A 23,852-nucleotide genomic window follows, 5' to 3' on the forward strand; every position below is an offset into this window, starting at 1 on the left:
GAGACCCCCACCCTCTCATCACTTCTTTATTCCCTGTCCAGTTATTATTTCTGTGATCTTTTCTCCTCTCTTTGACACATTGTTGTTCTGTCACTCTTCCTTCTCTATACCACTTTACTGCTCAATCAAGGTGTTCTCTTTGATCTTTTCTCGGTGTCTCACTCTTGTTTTGTTGTTCTTTTTTTTGCCCTTGTCTCTCATTGGCCATGTGATGTGATTTACTCTTTTCATTTCCTTATTCACATCTCTGAGACAGTTTTATACACAATAACAGATTGTCTGATCTGTCATTGGCATGCCCTTCAATATCCCTCTTACATCTCCATTCCCCTCTGTCCGTCAGGGCATTGACAAATCAACCAGCAGCATTGGTCTCATTCACATACATTTCTGTCTCACTCAAAGACACTTTCAGTGTAACCTCTGCCATGCAGCCACTCAAACTGTTGCCTGTCACTCTAATTGGCTCCTTCAACATCAGACTGCACTAATCCTCAAAGGTCTCCAGGACGTCTCTGACCTGTATCTTGCACTGCTGCAGGAAGGGAACTCAAAACAATACTTTTCTCTTTGCACAAATGTTGCTTCATCTCAGTGCAAAGTGAAATTGAGCAAATTATTTAATGGAATATTTAACTTATGTTGGGTCAAAGTGCAAACTGCCTGCACACTAGCGTCATGTCAAGTGCAGACATACAGTACGTGAGCACAGATGTTCAACGTGGTGCAAGCTCATGCTCAAATGGGCCATGAAGATAGCATTACCACCTTTTGTCACTTTCTTCAATCAGATCGCACAGACCTTGTATGGCTTTATCTATTCTCCCCTGGGTAAAAGGGTAAATAGAGGTAGAATACTTGGATAAGGGCCAATCACTGTGGTTTCATTTCGGTGTCAAAATGACCTATTGTTACAAAGGTGTGGAGAGGAATTACAACATTCACTATTCAATCAACTGCCAACTGTTGATATTCACTGCTCTGGGTTCTGAGTTTTTTCCTTCACTCATTTACCTAAAAGTGGCACTGAGGCTTTCAGTCATGATCTAATAAAGATATTACTCTGACATTTACTACGGCCATCTGTCTTTGGACTGTCAAGCAGAATTACAAACACCATTATCTTTACACTTCTCAAACAAACAATACATCTTCTCCAGCTGAGAAAACATGTATTTATTAACCAAGATGAAGCACAAGTCAAGTTCTTCAATCATCCACACAGTTTGTGTTTGCCATGACTTACATTGAGTGTCTCATGGTTGTTATATTTGGCTCTGATGAGAGGGGTCTGGATAATGTCCAGGTTAGTTCCTGTCACAGTCACTGGGGTATATCCACTGTGAGAGAGAGGGAGAGATTATCGACAAAAACGTTTTAAGGATAGCTCAGATTATTTTGACAGATGGTGATATAAATGATTCACTAGCAGTGATACGGCTGCATCAGTATCTATTTGCAGTAAGTACCGTACATTTTGTAAAACTAGTGTTTACTGATTGCTATCTGCCCTTGTACCGTACCTGTAGATGCTCCACTCAGGCTCTATCCTGGTGATAGTTGGGTCTTCAACATACTCAAAGCGCAGGTCTTTCTGGAGATGAGCCCTGTCTATGTTCACAGACACAGACACGTTTCCGAATCCATTCAGGGACGCATGGGTGCGACAGGTGAGCCACTGACCCCCCCTCCTGAAAAGAACATAGGGTGATTCAAATCAGTTAGTTATTGACTTAGGAGTGATCTCTTTAGTTGTGTATCACTGTGGGAGCAGACTGCTACAAAATTCCAAAACCAATACAAATGTCATATTTAAGATGATGGAACGGTTTCTTAAGTGAACATGGATAGAGAGTTTTGCCTAGAAAATGGAATAGCGCATTGATCAGTGTTAAATCCTTAGTAATAATAGTGCTATTTTTTTTACTTATCAATATCAAGCAAAAATCCAGCATTTCCAAAACATTCCTTGAGCGCAACATTTTTTACCTTCCAAGGCAAGGCAATTTTATTTATATAGCACTTTTCAGCACGTGGCGATTCAAAGTGCTTTACAGATAAAAAGCAAAAGACATTTAAGAACAAATACAGCATAAATACATTATTAAAAAGGCATTTAAAAACAGGCAAGGTTGCCCTTCTGTGTGTGTGTGTGTGTGTGTGTGTGTGTGTGTGTGNAAAAGCAAAAGACATTTAAGAACAAATACAGCATAAATACATTATTAAAAAGGCATTTAAAAACAGGCATAATAAGCAAAGATAATGAAATAAAATAAATAAATAAACACAGCAGGTACAGAATACATGACTAAAAAGGCATACTGTAGTGTGAGTATGGGCAGCTCAATTAAAAGCAGATAGGTGCGTTTTTAGTCGGGATTTAAAAATAGGAAGTGTTTCGGCGGACGTGCACGATTTAGGCAGTTTGTTCCAAATTCTTGGGGCATAATAACTAAAAGCTGCTTTTCCATGTTTAGTGGTTATTCTCGGAACAGAGAGCAGACCCGACCCAGAAGACCTGAGACTCCTGGATGCTTCATAGTGATGGACTAGGTCGTCTATATACCTCGGTCCTAAGCCATTTACTGATTTAAAAACTAGCAGTAGTATTTTAAAATAAATTCTTTGGTAGACTGGAAGCCAGTGGATCTCAGAACCGGAGTGATGTGATCCACTTTTCTAGTGTCAGTGAGTACTCGAGCAGCAGCGTTCTGAATCAGCTGCAGCTTTCTGATAGATTTTTTTAGTGAGCCCTGTGAATACACTATTGCAGTAGTCGAGTCTACTGAAAATAAAAGCATGGACACGTTTTTCTAAATCCTGTTGCGACATTAGTTTTTTAATCCTTGATATATTTTTCAGGTGGTAGTATGCAGACCTAATAACTGTTGTAATGTGACTGTTAAAATTCAGGTCTGAGTCCAACACTACACTTCCAGGACATTTAATTATCGACTTAGCTTATGTGGGAAATAAAACGATCCAACAAAGATGAGAACTGTCAGAGGGTATAAAACCCTGCAGTTTGACTAACACAAGCTTTGACTGAGCTTTTAATTGACTGTTTGAGTGTTATTGGCAGGATCAGCTGTGTCTAACCTCAGATAAGTGCACGGCTGGTCCTTAAACATGATTGACACGTTGCTCCCAGCGTCAAGGTGGCTGCCGGTGATGTTGACGATGGTTCCTCCAGAGACCGGACCTCGGCTGGGCTTCAGGTTGATAATCCTTGGGATCTAGGCAAAAAAGGGACAGAGTTTGTAAAATAATATCCCTTTGAGTTTTAATATATACCTTCACTTACTAATCCCACTGACATAAACTACACTATGGTGGAAAGCTTTAACACAGCAACAGCTGACTGGAAAACAGGCACACAGTAAATCCTCCTTCAGTTCATGTGGCCTTCTTATAATCTCATCTCCAGTCTGCTGCGCTGTGTGACATCTAGACCTGACATCATATAATTCTGTACAGGGAGAAATAAACCTCGGCCATCGTCCATTAATAGCTGGCAGTAAAAATGTTAAAACTCCATAAAACCAGAACATAATGGTAAAAATTGCAATTTTATTTCAGTGTGTGCGAGTGATGCTGATTAATTGCGGCCAGCATGGGTTATAAAAGAACACAGAAAGTGTGTTATGTGTGTTTTTGTATGTGTTCATATCAGAAGAATGTTTTTTTTACAACCATCAGTATTTCTTTCTGTGCTCATTAGCGACTGCCAATTATGTCTCACTGCTGATAAACAGATGAGAATACTTAGAAGGAGTATGACTATGAATGAGTAGGAATTGCAAAAAGGCAAATCCAATGATGATACAAAATACATAGATTTTTCTTTGTATACTCACCACAAAATAGTAGTTTTTGGAGGACTTTGCCATGAATTCTGGTCTGCACTCTCCAACCCCGACACAGACCTCCGCGTTCCCAGTGTACTGGCTCTTCTCTGCTTTACCCATCTCACAGACAATCCTAGAAACACAAATTAGCATAATTGTAGATATAAATGCATACAGAGACATACACAAATGTATGTCACACGCAAAAATGCCTTGAGAAAGTCTATAGAAAGTCCTTCTGCAGTTAGTTTGCCTTGCCAGCAAATTCTGAGCAAATTGTGTAAAAAGGAATGGACCTAAACCTGTTAAAACCTTAATACAATAATGTATTATTTGGCAGAGACTTCCCCTCTCGAACACTGCCAACTTGTGGAAGAAAAGGGAAAAGTCTACCCATTTACATATGACCTCAAATCCAGCCACCTCTTCTGCTGGGTCAGCACTTGCTTAGATTGGCACACAACTTACTTTCTTAGCAGAAGAAACCCTGGGGTCTGCTGATAAGACAACTTTTAATCTAGTTTAAATAATATGACAGATGGCACCTGTAAGGAACCAAAGCTCTGGATTAAACTCAAAATGTCAACTAAATGTAACTTCCTGAACTTTTTAAAAATGATTATGGAGCAGAGCGGGCTTGAGTGAGTGGATGCATGTGTATATGTGAGTGTGTGGGAGTGTGTGCACCTGTGCTGCTATACAATATGGAGGCCTGATGCCTGCATGTCCATATACTGCAGAAATTTATTTTACTCTATTCTGCACTGCTGTGACTTGAAGTTGAATCCAACTTCTGGTCTAGATATTAGGCTTATTTAGCAAGAGGTTACTGATTATGGGATTCTCTCTCTATCACACACACACACACACACACACACACACACACACACACACACACACACACACACACACACACACACACACACACACACACACACACACACACACACACACACCCTGAGGGTGAGTTCTCCAGCGTAGTATCAGTTGGTCAGGCTGACTTGTTACAGCTCGTTGTGTGTACTAACAAAGGGAACATAGTGTTGTACCTGTGTGTGACTGGAGCCCTGTAGGGCATGAAGTGCTCAGCTCTGGTCAAAGAGCTTTCAATAGGATTATGTCAATTCAAGTGACAACGGAAACAGTCTGTTGGATTCAGGATTTCACTTTGCTACTATTCCAAAACACGGTTTGAATTCTCCCTATGGTTTCCGTACAGCTGTAAAAGCCTATATCCCGAGAAATTATCTACATTTTGGTCGATAAAATGGTGAATGGTGTACTACATCAGAGCCTGTAATTGTATGTGATCATAATAGCTTCTGCCTCAAATGGGAATCATGGTCTACAAGAAGTGTACATAGAGACAAGAGAAGGATGTCCCTTTTTATTACACAGTGATGCTGGTGTGCATTTAGTCGTCAATGTAAAAGGTGACTTACTGCTCAGCAGGGATGTAGCCCTCTCGTATGGGGGTGCAATCCACCTGGGCCACCTTCACGTTGTCCTGGATCTCTCTGAAATCCAGGCCCAGGTTCTCGCCACGAATAGTCACGAGCGTGCCGCCCTCCCTTGGCCCCCGGAGAGGTTTAATCTGTTGAAATATAAATCATTATTAATGATTTGAAGACGGGATTTTGCTTGTTTTCCGCGAAATACATATTGCCTTGCAAAAAGACTTTTCCTGGCAACGCAACTTGCGCCTATGAAGGAGAGTTTAATTTAAAAGTCAGTAAAACATGAAATAATCAGTATATAACAGGGGTGATATAAATGCTACAAATGACACTGCTTTTTCACATGAACTAAGATACAGTATCTTCACGGTGCGGTGCCTTACAATGTTCCTATTTCTTCCCGTTTTGGGCTCTGAAGAACAATAGCTTTTCATGTGTTTTTAATATTTTCCAGTTCATTGGGATAAGTGATTAGTGTTTTCTGTTCACCCGTTTTATAACTCTCAGATGTAAAAAGACTTTGCTGACGACTAAGGGGACCTGAGCCATTGCTTTGGAAAAGAGACGAAAAACGATACAATAATATCTCCATTGACAGCTAAAGGGGTCAAGAGTCAGGGTCACATGATTGTCATTTCTCAATCTTGTATTCACAGAAAACCATGACAATATACTATTTATGATTAACTTTAAACTTGGCGCTGGGTGACATCTGTGCAGTAATCACAGTGTCCTATGATTTATCAGCAGCATCTCTCATTGTTGATGAGGTCGTTCCAACATCCATCAGCACTTTACTCACACAATTACTTTTTGGCCAGTGAGTGTGTATTATGGCGGCTCAGATGGATGGATGTTCGACGGACACAGAATGGTCTGTTTCCATCTGTCTCTGTCAAATAGTTGTCCATGCTGCATGCTGCAGTAAGGGGCCCAGCTTTAGTGGTGCTGTGTCACCACCCCCTCAAAAAAAAAGTGATCACAAAAAAAGCGGCTGACACACTTGTTGTTTCCCTGCTTGATTTTATAGTTTGCATTGAGCCCCCCAGCAGTGTTCACAGGTAGAGTGCTTAATGAGCGTGTGTGTGTGTGTGTGTGTGTGTGTGTGTGTGTGTGTGTGTGTGTGTGTGTGTGTGTGTGTGTGTGTGTGTGTGTGTGTGTGTGTGTATCTTTATAGTGTGGCTTGGAACTCTTCATTGTTCTGCTATGATAAACCTCATGTTACAACTACATGAAAACAATCCATTTATATTTGACAATTTGATTATTCAACTAAGAGGTGATGTAAATTAACCAGCTGGGTGGGACAGGGAATGATCCAATCAAATGACAGAGATGACCTCAATCCCGGTCATACACAACAAGGCTGCCATGTGGGAGACAGGGTTTAAGTATGGTTCAGTGTCTCTGATTAATAAGTCTCCCTGCTGATATCCAAATGAAAAAAAAGCCTTCCAGGAATGGGGCTACAATACAGGCAATTAAAAGACTGCCCAGATGCATTGTGGCTCTCCATTTATTAGATAATATGGAGGATTGCAAGGGACAAAGAGTTAAAGAGAAATAGAGAAGGAGAAGGCAAAATAATGAAAAAGAGGGAGAGACGCAATGAGGCGTTGATTAGATTTGTGACTTTGACAAGATAATTGACGGTTGGGTAGAGGCAAACACTTAATCACTTCACTTTCTCTCTTCCATCCTTCTATGAGAGTCTCTCCCTCTCATATTGTTGATGGGCGATGTCATTATAATGAAGCGTATTAGAATGCATTAGAGCCACGGTCGTCTTGGAAAAGTCCTCACTCCTCACACACTGACAGATTTTATGGGGGACGTGAGAAGGCTGCAATATGTCCCTGCTGCAGCCTCAGGGATGTGAGCAGAAATACAGGGCCTGTCTCCAGGAATAAATCCACTGCCCGCAGGGAAGGCAAACAGTGGAGTGGACCAATGACAGAGTGCAATGTAGTAATGGAGACTCTTTAATAAGCACATCAAGAGACAAGATATCACCATCTTCTTCTCACCTTCTTCAACAGTTGATTTATTTGTTCCTGGATACAAATAATCAACATGGTCTTGGCTACTTAAAAAAAGTAGAGTAAAACAGAGTGCTTAGTGTCCAATGATTCCAGACCTTTCTCTTCTGTGTCTGACTATCCTGCTTTGTTTAGGAAAATAAGAGGAAGATGAAACCCATCCGGCTAACATGATCTGTTGAGATGCAGGATTATAGCAAACAATGGGGTTTGTAGTGGCGCTTTCTGTGAATATCCACCAAGGTCGGCCACTTATCTGTATGCTAGTCTATGCAGGATGGTGTAGGGAGAGGAGAGTGGACAGAGGAGAAGGGATTATCCTTCTATTTCTGTATCCTCCTTCCTTCTCTCTGTACAAACCTATCACTCCCCAGGACACCAGAAGGGAATCCCCCTCTCTGTCTTTTTATCAACGCTTCGCTAGTCAGTCACCATCTGCTCCTACCTCTCGTTCTCGAAAAAAAAAAATGATGACCTGTATATCCATCATGGGGATATGGGGAGGGTCTTCCACCACCCCTTCAGCTTAACATGGCTCTATTCTGGCTCAGTCTACCCATCCGTCACCACCTTCTTTCATGTAGACCCAATCCATCCTCCTCTCCCTTCATCTTGGCATCTTGTGTCATCCATCTTTCCATTGCATCTTTGTATCCTTCATGTCGCTAACCTGTATCCCTTCTGCTTTGCCCGTTTAATATGTCTTACGCAGGTCAATTCCATCTGCCTCTCACGGTGTCTGTGGTTTTCCGGAGTTTTCAGGGTTAAGTGGGGTTTGCGTGACCATCTGGTTTCAGTTGATTGATAACTAGCAAGAATGAGAAAGATTAGTCTCCTTTCTAGGTCTAACATGGACAATCCTCCTATAGTGTTTGTATGTCCACTATAACAGTAAGATGGTGAGTCAATTCTGTCAAAAAAAATTCAATGTCAAAGTCACAAAAACAGTAAATAAATACAAATAAGCGATTTTCCGCTTACAGTTTTATTTATTTTAATATTTGACCCTTATTTTGGGTCTTTTGGCCCTTTGTTGGATAGGAAAGGGATTAATAGAGGGTGTGACATGCAGCAAAGGGCCACAGATTGGACCTGAAGACGGACCTGGTGAAAGGACCCAGACAAAGTACGTGGGGCTGGACCGCCACAGGTGAGCCACCCCTTACACTTAAGACAATGTATTTAAAAGACCTGTGATTATGGTTTATCACTTTGATACTGTAGACTGTAAATCATTCCTTACACATGCTGTCAAACTAAATAGCTTGACTCACACCCTCTTCAATTATGTTAAAATGACCAACTACCACGCTGTCCTGCTGATGAATATATGCTCCCATCAGTGCTCTGTTATTAAATCAAAATATACTTAAAGTACCAAAAGTAAAATTAGTCATTGTGCAGATTGGTCCATTTCAGAATAATATATATGATATGTTTTATAATTCAATAATTATAAAACATATCATATATATTATTCTGAAATGGACCAATCTGCACAATGACTAATTTTACTTTTGGTACTTTAAGTATATTTTGATTTAATAACAGNTATATAAGAGATATGAAGACACACACACACACACACACACACACACACACACAAGAGTGTCAGACTCGCAGTACAAAATCCACTGGACGTTTTGGTCGCTCTTCCAACGTTTATTTTCCAGCAAAAATAAAGCAAAATACGAAAACAATATTTAACGTAAACTTAAACAGCAGATCCTACTAATCCGTCTTTTTGGTAAACATAAGGCTACATATGTGACGTGTCAATGACGGTTTTGCTGCTGCCCTCCCGTCACACACCGCACCTCCAACTTAAAGCTTTAGCCCTTTGACCTTCACCTGAGCAAAGCGCACCTCTCACTGAAACAGAAACATTTATTAATAAAGGTTCCAAATAAATCAAAACAAAATCAACTTAAATGCGGCTCCTACAGTACTGCTTCCCTTCTCTGGTTGTAAACAACAGACCTGTGGGTAAGAGGTATGCATTGTTTGTATGTATATTTGAAGGTAAAAGCGTGCGTCTGTGGGTTTCTGTGTGGGTTGTTTGCCTCGGGATACTTTATATGATGTGGTCTTATTAAATCAGAGTGAGAAAAGGAGGAACAGACAGGAGTGATAGAGAAGCACAAAGGAACCTGAAGCGATTAAACCCGACTCAAACTGGCTTAGCGGTGAAAGCTCCACAGAAAGCCAACAATGGTCGCCGAGCTTTAAATCTTGTTTATTTCCGCTCTCCCTCTCTCTCACTGTTTACCCCTCCTCCTGCTCTCTTCCTCTCTCAAACAGATTATTTTCTTTTCCTTTATGTCTGTCTTGTTTGTGGCACATAAGGCTGCTTAGTTTTACAATACTAATGTCAGGTTAAACCCGTCCTGCCGTAATGTCTCAGATTCAGAATAAAAGGTGCCGTGCTGTATAAGGTATTACTATATTTCAGACGTCAAACACTTCCAGGTCTTTCTTTTATCCGTTCATTATTACATCATTCTTCCTTTTCATTCTTTTATTTATTTTAAGGAGTTTCAGGGCAGTCTGTGGATTAGCCAGGTTGTTAATTGCTCAGTACGTTTTTTGTCTGAATCAATAGGGGATTTAACTTGTATAAATGTATGAGGGGATTAGATGGGAACGTGTGTGTGTGTGTGTGTGTGTGTGTGTGTGTGTGTGTGTGTGTGTGTGTGTGTGTGTGTGTGTGTGTGTGTGTGTGTGTGTGTGTGTGTGTGTGTGTGTGTGTGTGTGTGTGTGGGGGAAAGGAAGGTAGAAATTACATTTAGGGCCAGTTTTCTAACTCAATGTACTTTTATAAAAAACTTGAAGCTTCATCCTTTTTTTGTCAGCCACTTCAGCTGTAATACTTAACTTTTAAACTTATTACCATAGTTTTTTTTGTTGGTACAAACTTACATTTCCACAAAAAAAGTCCTCCTTACTGCCAAAACCACTGTCCTGTACTGGATTAGACCACCTGGTCTGTATTAGGAGGCGAACAAATCCACCCCTGCCTCCCACCAATATCCAGATCTCCACCTGCACTTGGCATTGCTCATGAATGCCAGTCATTAAGACAGCATTACAAAGACGAGGCCTACCTCTTTCCCAACGGACAGGCTCCACTTCCACATATAGAGCAGCCATTGTTTTAAATGCCACTGCTCCCGCCCTCTGGAGACCGGGTTTCCATTCACTGGACACTGTAGCTAGTACGCTGCCAGAGAGGAAATATGATAAATGTGTCCAACTCTGTCCGTCAGGCAGCAGTGGGACATTCTCTTTTTCCCCAGATGTCAACAGGTGGAAAGGGGTATGATCTGGTCCGGTTATTTCATGTGTGTGTGTGCATTTTTCATCCGTGAATAACACCCCCTCTCTTGTGTTTGTGTTCCCAGGTGCACCAGAAAGGAGAAATGTGAGCGCTCATCAGAGCCCCGTCGCTTTGCATCAGACATCAAGCAGTGTGTGCGTCTCAGCGTCCACCCAAACAACATCTCAGTGTCCCAGTTCAGTGTGACGGTGAGTGGATAGAAACGTACTTTTACTTCTACAATAAAAAAAAAAATAATAATGACCTGTTTTATAAAAGTTCTGCACAGTTTGTCATATCAGAATCAGATCAGAATACCTTTATTCGTCCCACAAAAGGGACATTTACATTGTTACAAGCAAAAATAGCTTAATATTAATTAAAATAGGATTTACACAAATTACCATTTACAAAATACACATCCAGTACCAGTGACAGTATTAAAAAGAAAGTGTAGCTTGTATCAAATAATTCATCTCATGCAATTACTTATTGTTTAATTAATCTGTCATAAATTAACAGCAACATACAAATGTCCGAAAATAAAATACTAGTTGTCATTAACTCATGTTTCTTTTTTCGTGCCATTTGACGTAGAGATTGTTTAATAATTGTTTTCCAGTCAATGAGGGAGAAAACACTTTAGCGATCATTTGTTTTAGTGCAGCCATATTGCATTAAACAGTGATGCTAGCTGAATGTGATGCTAGTGAGAACATCTTGTCTGGCAGATTGACAACATCACACACTCAAGGATCATTTGTAATATGTTGTAATTACGCTCTAGATAGTGATTAGTAGACCGTGTTAACTCTATAATCCTGCTTTGCATCAGTTAACTGCCTGCCAAAACGCATCCTTCAGAACCTGACCTCGCAACGTCCAGTGAAACACTTCCCATCAAATGTCAACAATCATTAGCAGCACACAGTTTAGCTCAGCTGTGTTTATAGGGGATGTTGGCAACAAATTGGCAAAGATAATTCTTCCTCCAGTCGTTTTAGTTGGAAAAAAAACTGCCTGATTTAAAGCTCTGACTTATTTTGGATTGTTTGAGTGTATTCACTAGTTTGATAAGGAGCTGTTATATATCGGGTTGTTGTTAATCCACCTTTTGGAAGATGAATGGTCTGTGTGAACTTGTATGCAAGGAAATAAATAGATATGGCTTTAACAGAGACCTACGGGAGTAGGTATTCCCTTGCACTGTGTCCCATTTACTCCCCACCAAAGGCCCATTCTGATTCAATAGTTATTTTTCAGTTTGACAGGACCAGTCAAAGTGGCTCTGTAGGTGTGTGTGTAGATGTGTGAATCACTTTATGATGTTCCTGTGATTTCACTGCAGGTTCAGGAGAAGATTGACATTCCCTTGTCATGCTATTTTATATCATCCTAGCCTCATAAACCTCAGTGCCCGTTTGAAAGGTTGTAACACTTATAGTTATAAAAGTCCCACTGACCTTAACCATCTAAAGTAATGTCACATTTCAATTCCCATTTCCTATGGTTTGGAAATGGTTTTGAATCCTAGAGACTTGGTCCATAAATATAAGGTCAAAGGTCAACTCAGAATGACTATTCTCCATCAGTGTTGCTCTGAGGTTCACATGAGAGGTTTTGATTTTCTGTGGTACACTTCTGCACCACTCTAATTATATTCATGGGGTGTGTGCTTGTGTATGTGTATGTGTGTGTGATGCGCTCATGTCTGATCCTTTAGAGAGTGTTTAACCTTTTCGCAGCGAGCAGGCTTTACCCAAAGGCTATGCCACATGTCTCCCATCCAACTGATTGCAGGGCAGAGGTTTCTGCCAGACAGACAGCGGCTGCTCCTTGACCTTTATGTTATTAAATATTTGTTTGAAAAGATAAGCCAAGGCATTTTTGACAGAAACAGATACACTCTATTGCTGAAATCAGATCTATTCTTAGAAAAAGCCACTGTTTGATTTCCATCTAACTCTCTGTTGTTAATGAAATACAGTAGTTGACTCAAATTACAATAAATTATTTTAAAGTTAAGTAAGAGAAAACAGTATCAGCCATGACATTTGAAGGCTAATTTAAGGCTTAATTAAGAGTAGCTATAAAGTGTTATCTCTTAACTTATTACCAATATGTCAAAACAGTCTATGGTGTATTCGAATGTATGCTGTCGATAGTGTCTGTATTATACTGTATGTTCTTATACCTGATCTATAGTGTATTCAATTTCTATACGGCTGTTAAAAATGTTCATACCTCCTTATACTGTTCACAGTTTAAATACATCATTTTCTTTATATCAATCAGTTTGAACAAATAATGAGCTGTATTCCCTTTACACAGTAGCAGTTAAAATGTTTCTCGTAAATCAGAATTTAAACATTAATTAATGTTATCAAATCAAATATAAAACCAAAGCTATTTGCCACTGCCAGGGCATTACCGTTTTATCTAGTGTGTTAAAAAAAGTTATCCTCAGAGTCCAGAGATAAGAAAACATTGCAGTGGTTACACATAACTCTGTTTCTATCAACTCCTAGCTACTTCTAGCAACTGAAGAGATGTAAAATGTCCATGTAAGAGTTCGGTACCTTCCTCCATGTTTCTGTCCCCGCGAGTTCGTTTCGGTTCATGTGAGCGCTGCAGCAGTCTTAGGCCCGCCCCAAATGCTCTCATTGGTTGAGACGCGTGACGACGCTAATCCAATCCTAATCAACATCCCCTGCCTCCTGTTTGTCTGTATGTGTATTCAGAGCCAGTGAGCAACAGACTTTCAAAATAATATTAATAATAAAAACACTTTCAATGCGCGATACAATAGTTGTCTACGTTAATTAATTAATGCGTTATCGCAATAGTAACGCGTTAACTTGCCCATCCCTAATATATACTATACTTGAATAAACTCTGCAATTTCTGCTTGTTTTGCACTTCTGGTTGGATGCAAACAACTTTCCATTGTCTTAGTACTTGTACTGTGCAATGACAATAAAGTTGAATCTAAACATTTGCAGGTAAGGTTTGTTTAGCAGGGCAACATGAACATTCTATTGGATGTGTCTGTTGTTGCTTGTAACATGAGTTGGTTATTTCCATATGTATGCAGCCCTGATGGGACTAGGCTTGTCCATTACTACTCTAAATGTATTTGAGGAAACTCAAGGTCTAGCTGTGTTCCCTCCATAAAGGAAAAATAGCGAGAGAAGTAGAAAGTGAGAGGAAGAGTGAGCAATGAATGATAAGAGGATGTGTGAGAGATGGTAGCTATGTCCATCTGACGTGGGAAGCTTTGTGTCTGTTCTCACCCGCGCCACCATCTTTTCATTAAACAGCAATATAAAAACAGCGCAGGTCAGCCCTTCTCACATCGTGTACCACGGACTGCAGCTCAGATCAATGCCTGGACCGAGGCCCACTGCGGACACGCTTTCCCATCAATATGTATATTTTGGTCTTGACCCCACTCCACCTGGCTCTACGACCCAGTTAATTTAACTTCTTATTCAAGGACAGTTTTTTTTTCTTCTTTCCTGCTGCTGCACCTGAAGCCAGTTTTTGCTAAGGTGCATAGAGAGCTTACACAGCATTTTCAATGAAGAGGGAAGATTTGCATTCTCCATTTCCCACAGAATTGTCTTCTTTCTGCCTGTCCAGCAGCCTGTATGCTGAGCTAGGATGTCAAATACATACAGCTCATCGACTATGAGGCATTTAGGGCTTGGTTTACAGATAGGAGCTTTTAAGTTGAAGTGTTTTGCCGTTATTTGGATGTTTCTGCACGATGCATCAGATGTCGGTCCATGTATTAAATTATCAGTCAAGAGTCCCCCGTGGCTCCTCTGGCCGCTGACCACCCTGCAGATGGATCATTACTCTGCATAGAACTTGCAGCTGTGCTTCTCCTCTTCAGCAATATGTGTTACAGTCAAACATATTGGCCCCAAAACTGATCTGAAGTCCTCTCAGATGTGGGAATCTAAACACTGTGTGAAGCAGTCAAAACTTAACTGAATACCCCCTTTTGTTTTGTTAAGCTATGGTTCAAAATATTTCATTATTTCAATAATCTTTTGTAATATTTTTGTTATAATATTACTTTCAAAGTGAATATTCATCATAATATTCCCAAGAATAGTGAAAGCTAACATTCCTTTGTATATTTCCCTCCCTTCAGTTGGTGTTGGAGGCCCATAATGTTCCAGAACTTTCTGCGGGTGTGAACTGCACCTTCGAGGATCTGACTGAGATGAATGGCTTGGTGGAGGGAAACCGGATCAAGTGCTTCTCCCCCGCTGAGAAAGAGATGCCACGCATTATTGTTGACAAAGGTAAGGGTGGATCTAAGGTAATCATTTTGCTTACATGTCAACAAACTGGTATCAGAAATTATAATATTCTATACCAGCCAGAAGTGGATTATACAGAAATCATCTCTGTGCATTTGGAGGAAGACTGCTGATATCCGGACACAATCTAATTGTTTGTAATATTAGGGAGAATATCTTATTTTAATTATTTTAAATGTCCTAGCATCTAGTATTTATCAACATTGGTGAACCTGTTGAATACAAACAGTACATGTCTGTGGAAGCAGCCTTTGATCTGGATGTCCTAGGGCTATGAGTGATTTTGTGTGTGTATGAATTTTTGTTTTCCCGTCACCATCAGTAACTCAGTGGGCCTTGGAGCACTGCCTCAGGACATGTTTAGTAATTGAACGAACATTAGTAATTGGGCTGCTGTGGGATCGATTTGGCACCCTCCCTCAAAGCGGATATGCTCCAGAGGGAGCGATGGGACCCCTGCTAACCCCACTGCAAAAGCGCGATATCAAGCCGCACAATTACCTAAGTGTTTTTACTACAGTATTTTGGCTAATGTAGTGCCTGGAGATTACACAGTCCCTGCAGACAATTTCACTGTTACAATTGCTTTCAAGAGGCAAACAGCTAAAAACATTTCTGACAGTATTCATTCCGCAAAGACTGGACCATATTTTTTTATCTTTCTAATTCCCTTGCACTTCACCTCGCCCTTCTGTGGTTGACTAAGCCCGGTCTAATTGAACAAAGCTCCCTTCTGGGAAGACTTGTCCCAAGGCATCCTTCATCACAGTCCTCAATGTGTCCTCGTGTGGAGATAATGGAGATACCGTCCTCTTACATACAAAAGGACAACATGAATAATGAATGAAAAGAGAGAATAAATAGAAAGGAAAAGATTTTGATCCATCAATGATGCCCCACATTTACATACAAGGGAATGCTAACTGATGTTTTTTAAATGCCACAACGGTTGAGGTTTAAAAAATATGGCTTTCACGCTTCCTTATGTTAAAAATGTTGGTAATGGATGGTAAATATTGGAGCCAGAAACCGAGATTAGTAAAGTGCAGTGAGGGAAAGTGAGCATATCATCATGAAATCACAGTGCTGGTGAGACCTTTAAGGCCTGAGCTGAACACATGCACTAATATTCAAATGTGTCTCAATTTATTCAGTTCACCCACAAGAACAGGAGCTTCACACACACATACTGTAGACTGCCATGAACAAACACCACGGCAGTAAAGTTCTCATCAGATAGACAGCACACATGTTCATATGTAAGGCTTACGGGGAGCCTGAGGGTGCTTTGGGGTATTAAAAATGTTTAAAGTTTGCCATGTCAACCACATGTTAAGCTGACAACTCTGCAGTCATGCAAACATACATACAGTATATACAAACATACTCAGACAAACAAAGCATTCAGCATTCCTCCCGTCTTCTTTTTCTCCCACACCTGCAATCGAACACAGTTATATCCTTATTACTGTTTCGCCAAGAGGAAAATTCCACATTTATCCCTTTATTTGAACCTTTCACCTTCCATTTTTTTACTAGCACTCATTAGTTCTAAGTTTGGTTGAAAGCGAGAGAAGAAAGAAGAGAGACGGATGGAGGGAAGACAGAGGGAGGGATAGATAGTGTTAGCAGGCTTCAAGGTAACATTTAGGTGGCCTAATTAGGACAGATCCGTTGTCAGCGGTGCTTTACTGTGATTGATGAACGATTCCCTCTTTGTTAGAGAGATGGAGGGAGACACAGGGGAGACGGGGGAGGAACGAGTCGCAGGAGGGAAGCGAAAGGGACCTGTGAATAGAGATATAGTGAAAGACAGAGGGGTACAGCGAGAGAGACGGAGCAGTTAGATGTGATATGTGCTGTTGAATTAAACATGAACTCCTTCATTAGGGCCAGACAAAAGGACACACCAAATACATATGAGGCACAATCTCGCATAACACACACTCACACACATATACACACAGTTTCTGTTTCATCTTGTTCCCCCTTTACCTTGACAAAGACACTCTCAAAGAGTTTTCTACGGGAATATTTTTCAATCCCAAGGGAAAAGCGTGTGCACCAACTCTTAGTCTCCTGTGAGGCGGCAGGTATAGGGAGGCTAAACCCAACAAAACCCTTCAGTCTCCTCCTCTCCTCAGATCCTGCCTCTCCTCTGCAACAGGCTCAGCACCTGTGGCTCAGTCATCTCTTCTTCATGGGAAATGTGACTAGACACTGAAAATAATCAAACTGTTAGACAGTGGTTCTTTAAAAGTGTGTACCTACTGCAGCTTTTACCATTATATTATATTCTGTTGGTCTGATTTCAAAAGATGAATCAAACTCTCCACAATGGGTTTAAAATATGACTTACAAAACAAATGACCCAAATTGCTTTTATGAATTTGTTTTCTCTTTTATCTTAATACAAATACTGTTTTCCTCTTCATATTACTTCAAATGTTTACTATCATCTATTTTCTCCAGGGGACCACCAGATCGTGCAGCTCTATCTCAAATCCAAGGAAACAGGCCTGGCATTCGCAAACACCAGTTTTGTTTTCTACAACTGTAGCGTACACAAGTCGTAAGTCTATTTCTTCCCTCGAGCACTTCTCTCCAGCAGACGGCTTGTCATAATTGTAATCCCTTCATATTGATGAAAAACAAATGGCATTGATTCCTAAACTGTTGGAAATTGTATTGTATACATGAGTAAGTAGGCATATTGAGCTTCTCTAGCGTATTTGCTGCCTGTTCAATACTAATTCCCAACAATGTGTTTGGCTCACATCTGTTCTCTATGCAGGTGTCTGTCCTGTGTGAGCAGTCCTTACCAGTGCCACTGGTGTAAATACAGACATGACTGCACCCACGACCCTCGAACGTGTTCCTTCCAGGAGGGCCGAGTCAAGAAGGCTGAGGTGAGTGTCAAGATAATTTTTTATTATTCCTTTATAACTTTAAGACACTGACCAAAGCTCACCTTTTCAGACTGGCTTTTAACATGTGATTCATGTTGTGTCCTAGCTCATTTTTTATTCAACTTTGTATCTGTTTGATTATTTTTACCAGTGTAAAGTTTCTTTGAGCACCTGATAAAGCACTTCAATAAAAATGTATTACTATTCAGACATCAACCCCCCAGCCCCCCCTGTACGTTCACTGGAGATGAAATCCCTCAATGAGCTGCCATCAAGAGGCCCAACATGTCCTGCCTGTACAATCAGTGAGATTTAAAATAACCATGGTTTGATGCTTCCCAGCTCCACCCTGCCTCTTCTTATATGGCCAGCTGGGTAATAAACACAGGGACATAAATTGGGGGGGAATGTTCGGGTATGTGACTCTAATAGCTGCTATTCTGCTTTTCACATGCAAAAAGAGTTATGTTAAAAGGCTTGAGACACCTTTCAGCTATAGTGCTTCCATCTGGCACGAGTCTCTCGGCATGTCTCGCTCTTGACTGCACATCAAAGGGCAGTGGAAACTAATAAAACGCAGCCATTTCCTCCTGCCCATCCCTATTCCCTGTGACAGCTTAGTCCGTGTGAATTATCAATAGTATTGGCAGCCGGTTCTATTCCCGTCGAAGCAGAGCCCGCCGTAATTAGTCTGCTCTGCTGCAGAGGACAAGCCACTCACTGAACGAGGTACATTCAGTGAATCCCCCCCCCCCCACACCCAACCACTTCCAGTCCTGTGAGAGAGGTCTCACTCTGATTTAGAGTCCTGCCACAGGGTCGGCCTTCAGTACAGAGCAGTGAAGGAAGGTTTTGAGACACACTGTGTCTGTGTGTAACCTCTGGTGTGTGGCAGTGTAACAGTATGTCTGTATCAGTGGGCTTTATATATTTGTATATGTGTGTGTGTTTGAATAGAGCTTTTGCCTGTGCCCTGCCAAGTCACGGTAGTTTTCAGTGGGAGGCTTTTACAGGGAGTTAGTGGCCTGTTAATCCCAGCCGGAGGTGAGCTGTGATGAAGATCACTAGCGCTCCTGTCTGGTTGGCAGACGCTGCTCGACGGGCAGGGACAAGCTTAGCCAGATTGCCTGCTTTGATGAGCAGTCTGCTCTCAATTGTGTTATTCCACCCATGTTTCCCCGGAGCCATTCAAACTGCGTAGACGTTATTATTTTCTTTTTCCGCAATTTCCATTATCCTTTTGAACCTTCTGCTTAGTCAGGCCCAAGCTGGAGTCTTTGCAGGTTTACTTTTCCAATTAACTCAGAGGCTGGTGGTCAATATTGACTGAGGATAATAATGTGGGAATCCTCTCCTATTGTGTTGCTGACGAAAAGAAAACCGTAAATAAAGCGAAGGGGATTTGGTATTAGCACATTAATGACATCCTTTTTTTTTTTACGTGTTGTTTCAGAGAAGGCAGGTGCTTTGCAGGCTTAATGACTTTTAATTTGCTTTTAATTAACCCTTCGAATTCAAGGTCGTGCATTTGCTGCCAGATTTGTGGTTTACCGGTTTGAATTAATGAATTGGACACACACAAGCTTAAGAACATGCAGGCACACGCACAACGAGCCATAGAACCATTCCCAAAATGTCCTGATAGGCAACAAGTCATCTTTGCTCAATGAGATGGGATGGCCCCTTTCTGCTGCTGATGACTTTTTGTGTACTATTACAATTAAGGGATTTCAGGCAGCGATCTGAATAATCCCTTAACTCTATGCTAATGACGGTGGCCAAAATAATCTCCCAACTGGTTGAGCTTGTTGTTAGTATGCATGGCAGCACAGAGTTAAAGCCAGGCCTCAGCGTACAGTGGGTGCCTTTTTGTTCATGCCAGTGATGATATGGGCACACGGATCAGACGTTTGCCTGTTGGCACATTAACCAAGGCCACGTCCCAGTCTGCCCTCCACACATCTCAAGGACTAAGCCCTTCTCACTGACAAAGAACCTGCATGCGGCTTCTCTTTGTTACACAGAATAATAGCTCAAAGTTATTCCTGACCACTACTGTTGCATTTATTATATGACTAGGCTTTGCTTGTTTGATCAATAAGCAGTGTTTTTTACCCGCATGTTTATCACTTTTTCTAACTCCATCCACCATTCAGGACACTTTCTGAATGAAAAACATGATATTTCCCTTTCTTCTTCTTTTGTCTACAACACAGCATTTTCATTTCCTGAGCTGTTTCTAAGCCTTCCTTTAATATAAGCAGCCGGTAAAAAATACAACAACATTGTATTGTTACTGAATACATATCACTACCCCTCATTGCATTATTTACTTGTTGTGTGTGCTGCAGTGACCAATGCCTGGGAGTTTATTTACCAAGAACGTATTGATCAGTGGATCAAGATAATTTTATTAAACAGGCTAACTGCCAGCAGTAATAGCTGCTAGTTGCTAATATTGGACAGGATTGGTAAAGAGAGGTGCTTCGGTTCAATTCATAGACAAATCAATGTCATACACAAACACTGACTGATAAAGAGTGAGGCAAATACAACTGATGAGGGAAACATCGATACAAATAAACTAAAAGTGAACCATTGAAGAACTTCACAATGCCATGAACTGCAATACACTGAACAAACTCAAATGCTGACTTTATTTAAATGTATTATGTCAACACATTTGACATAACTGTATTTGGTTAGTTGAGAGCTCAAATCTAAAATACAACCTAATATTTTGCATTCAAACGTAATTGTATTTCTTTTAACGAACCTAATACATGAATAATGTGTTATTTGTTGACATCATACACTTAATTAAAGTCAACATATCAGTTTCTTCAGTGTAGCATCAGGACTAATTTGATTTGATATAAATTGGTTTAATGCGGGTTAACTGGATACACTTTTAGTTTACAATCAATTTAATCCTCTTAAGACTTTGTTGTTATATCACAGGGTTTCAACAATTTGTGCAATGGCTTGAGCCCAAAATGCAGGACAGAAAGGACATAAATGCAGGCACAGAAAAGGGAGAGGTATTGGGGGGAAAAAAGTTAAGATGAGGACTGAAGGGCTGTTTAGAAACAAGGTGGAGATCAGCAGGGAGAGATGGAAGATGAACAGAAAGCAGGAGAGTGTCTTTGCCCCAGGCTCTGCAGGAGATGATAAAACAGAGTCCAGTTAAGGGGAGTTCTTGGTAACCACAAGGTGTGTGTGTGTGTGTGTCTATGTGTACGTGTAGTGTATGAAAACTCAAGATCCTCTTCATCTTCACACCTTACACTGCTATAATTATTGGCCTCTCTTTCGCTCTCACCCTCCCGCCTCTCTTCTTGCTTCCAACTATGCCAAGGGCTTTTACATTCACAGTTCCCACTCCGCTGCCTACTCTCTGTCACTCTCCCATCTCCACCCTTCACACCTCCCACCAGCCTCTAATTATCAGATCTAAGTAGGTCCCTCACAAGAAAAGAAGTCAGGAAAGAGCGGGGGAGAGAGAGTCAGTGAGTGGGAGTTGATAAGAGAAGAGGAGAAGGGTCAGTGAGCTGGATGAACAACGTATGCTGAGTTTGGATAGACGAATAATGGAGGGAGAAAGAATGAGAAAAAACAAAGAGGAGGTCACAGGAAAAAACAATGAGTCAGTGATGGAGAGAGGAAGAATAAAAGATAATTACACAGATAAAAAGAGAACCGCCAACTTGGTTTTCAGAACTCAGCGCTTATTATTTGGTTATGAGTCATATTAACAGTTACTTTTCTCCTTCTAGTCCTTCATTACATGACTGTAAGGCTGCCACTGAAGTTCACATCTTCTCACAAAGACACACACAAGGACATGTAAACTAGTCTGCGCCGCCACATTGTAAATGTAGTTAAAGACTGTCTCACCTCCTACTGACAGACCACTTATCTCTTTCTTCAGCCAGGAAAAAAATACATTAAAGATTTGTTCCAACAAAGTTACAAATACTTTTTCTCACTTGCCTCTGCTCTTAACTATACATTTTTCTTGAGTATTTCCATTTATGCTACTTCTACTCCACTACTTTTTAACAAAAATAGTCAAATTATTTAAATATTTGACAGAAAGTCAATCACAACTTTGTATGTCTATAAAAGTAAAATGCTACCCAGAAATGTTGCATAAATAAATATAATTATATACACCGATACTGCTCAATGATTTTGACTTCTATACTTTAAGTACATTTTGCTGATGATACTTTTGTACTTTTACTCAACTAAGATTTTGAATGCAGAACTTTTACTTGTAATTAAGTATTTTGATAATAATGTATTGGCCCTTGCACTCAAGTAAAGCATCCGAATACTTATTCCACCTCTGTTTATGGAGATGTCTGTGTTTGTATCTCGATTGTGTGCATGAAGAAGAAGAAGATACACTTTATTAATCCCTTACAGGGACATTTCTTTCCCCACTCTGTTGTTTTTACACACATTACACACACGGGAGGATATACATGCACACACACAACCACATGCAGATAGGAGAGGTGGCAGAGCAGAGAGGCTGCCAGGTACCCAGCGCCAAGGGAGCAGTTTTGAGGTTATGTGCCTTGCTCAAGGGCACCTCGGCAGTGGCCTTGGAGGTGAACTGGCACCTCTCCAGCTACCAGCTCACTCAATCTCTTTTTTTGGTCCGATCGGGACGTGAACCGACGACCCTTCGGTTCCAAGACCAAGTCCCTACAGACTGAGCCACTGCCGCCTGTATGTGTGATTTGCATTTGTTCCTCTGTTATTTATCGCACTTGAGCCTTTTATGGTGAAGAGGAATGGGAGTGGATATAAACGGACTGACGTTAGATCAACTTAAATGTTGACATAAATCTAAAAGGGCGACAGCGAGCATGACTGCCAACAACACAGGCTTCAGGAGCCAACTAGGATTCACGTGTGTTTGTCCGAACCACTGAGAGCCATCTCGGCCTCGGGGACTGCTGGCAGCGTTCACCGTGTGTAATATTAGTTTGTCTGAGTGTGTATGTATTCAACAGAAAAACCAGGGCTAAGTAGTAGAAAAAACACGCTGTACCAACAGCTAACACGCTTGTTTGTGGATTCCCTGCCACATTATACATTTTTCATGGTCATGAATGAAATAGGGCATCTGTTGGGTGCAATTTATTCACTGCTGTTTCTTCTATCGCAAAACATGGCAAGGGTGAGAATAAAACATTTATTGACTTTGACACAATTTGAAGTAGTAGTAGTAACCATTTCCATATGTGTGTTTATGTGTCACTGTGGGGGATCATTTAACCGAGATTACACAGATGAGTATTTGGAGCAAAGCTTTAAAATCACCCTTTTGTCGGTAGAAGGAGATAATGAACAGATACAATAGTGGATATGTGTATGTATGTGTGTAGCAGCTTGCTTTTTAAAGTTGCCCATCTCTATGAAATGTTTTTCATGAAGGCAGATGATGCAAGAGATGCTGTCTGGCTGTTTATCATATACTGAAATGAAATTCCAAGGCTGTAGTTTATATTTTGTATGCGTTTGCATTCATATGTGTGTGTGTGTGTGTGTGTGTGTGTGTGTGTGTGTGTGTGTGTGTGTGTGTGTGTGTGTGTGTGTGTGTGTGTGTGTGTGTGTGAGAATGTGCACCATCATTTCAGTGAGTAATAACCTTGAATCTGCTTGCATGCATAAGAAAGTACTCTCTCACTCTCTGTGTGTCTGTGCACATTCCTATCACTATCTGCCACTATCAGTGTAGATCTGTGTCTTCAAGACTCAGTGAAAGTCACCGTGTTAAGTCACACTCCAGTGCTTCCCATGCCTTCATTTCCACAAACCAGATCAGATGTAATGTCCCCATTGTTCAAGAGTATTACCTGAAAGAGATGTGATTAAAAATGGAATGAATCTCTCTTTGCTCGCCCACTCATCTTCGTACTCCAAATACAGGCC

At 40.8% G+C, this 23,852-nt stretch overlaps 2 protein-coding genes across 2 annotated transcripts in view; one reads left to right on the top strand and one right to left on the bottom strand.

The window, feature by feature from the left end:
* Positions 1–10,481, bottom strand: part of LOC104942666 (plexin-A4) — a 49,789-nt gene extending 39,308 nt beyond the window's left edge. Inside the window, exons 1-6 of the mRNA XM_010767918.1 lie at positions 10,449–10,481; positions 5,291–5,442; positions 3,858–3,981; positions 3,100–3,236; positions 1,524–1,691; positions 1,247–1,340 (exon numbers count right to left, since the gene is read on the bottom strand). Coding sequence (XP_010766220.1) covers positions 1,247–1,340; positions 1,524–1,691; positions 3,100–3,236; positions 3,858–3,981; positions 5,291–5,442; positions 10,449–10,481 — 708 coding nt within the window. The remainder of the gene's footprint in view (positions 1–1,246; positions 1,341–1,523; positions 1,692–3,099; positions 3,237–3,857; positions 3,982–5,290; positions 5,443–10,448) is intronic.
* Positions 10,482–10,640: 159 nt separating this feature from the next.
* LOC104942667 (plexin-A4-like) overlaps positions 10,641–23,852 on the top strand; it is a 36,267-nt gene continuing 23,055 nt past the window's right edge. The window contains exons 1-5 of the mRNA XM_010767919.1: positions 10,641–10,660; positions 10,746–10,869; positions 14,823–14,976; positions 17,467–17,566; positions 17,789–17,903. Of these exons, the coding sequence (XP_010766221.1) occupies positions 10,641–10,660; positions 10,746–10,869; positions 14,823–14,976; positions 17,467–17,566; positions 17,789–17,903 (513 nt within the window). The remainder of the gene's footprint in view (positions 10,661–10,745; positions 10,870–14,822; positions 14,977–17,466; positions 17,567–17,788; positions 17,904–23,852) is intronic.

Source organism: Notothenia coriiceps, unplaced genomic scaffold, assembly GCF_000735185.1.
Source record: "Notothenia coriiceps isolate Sejong01 unplaced genomic scaffold, NC01 NC01_scaffold00004878, whole genome shotgun sequence".
Lineage (NCBI taxonomy): Eukaryota > Metazoa > Chordata > Actinopteri > Perciformes > Nototheniidae > Notothenia > Notothenia coriiceps.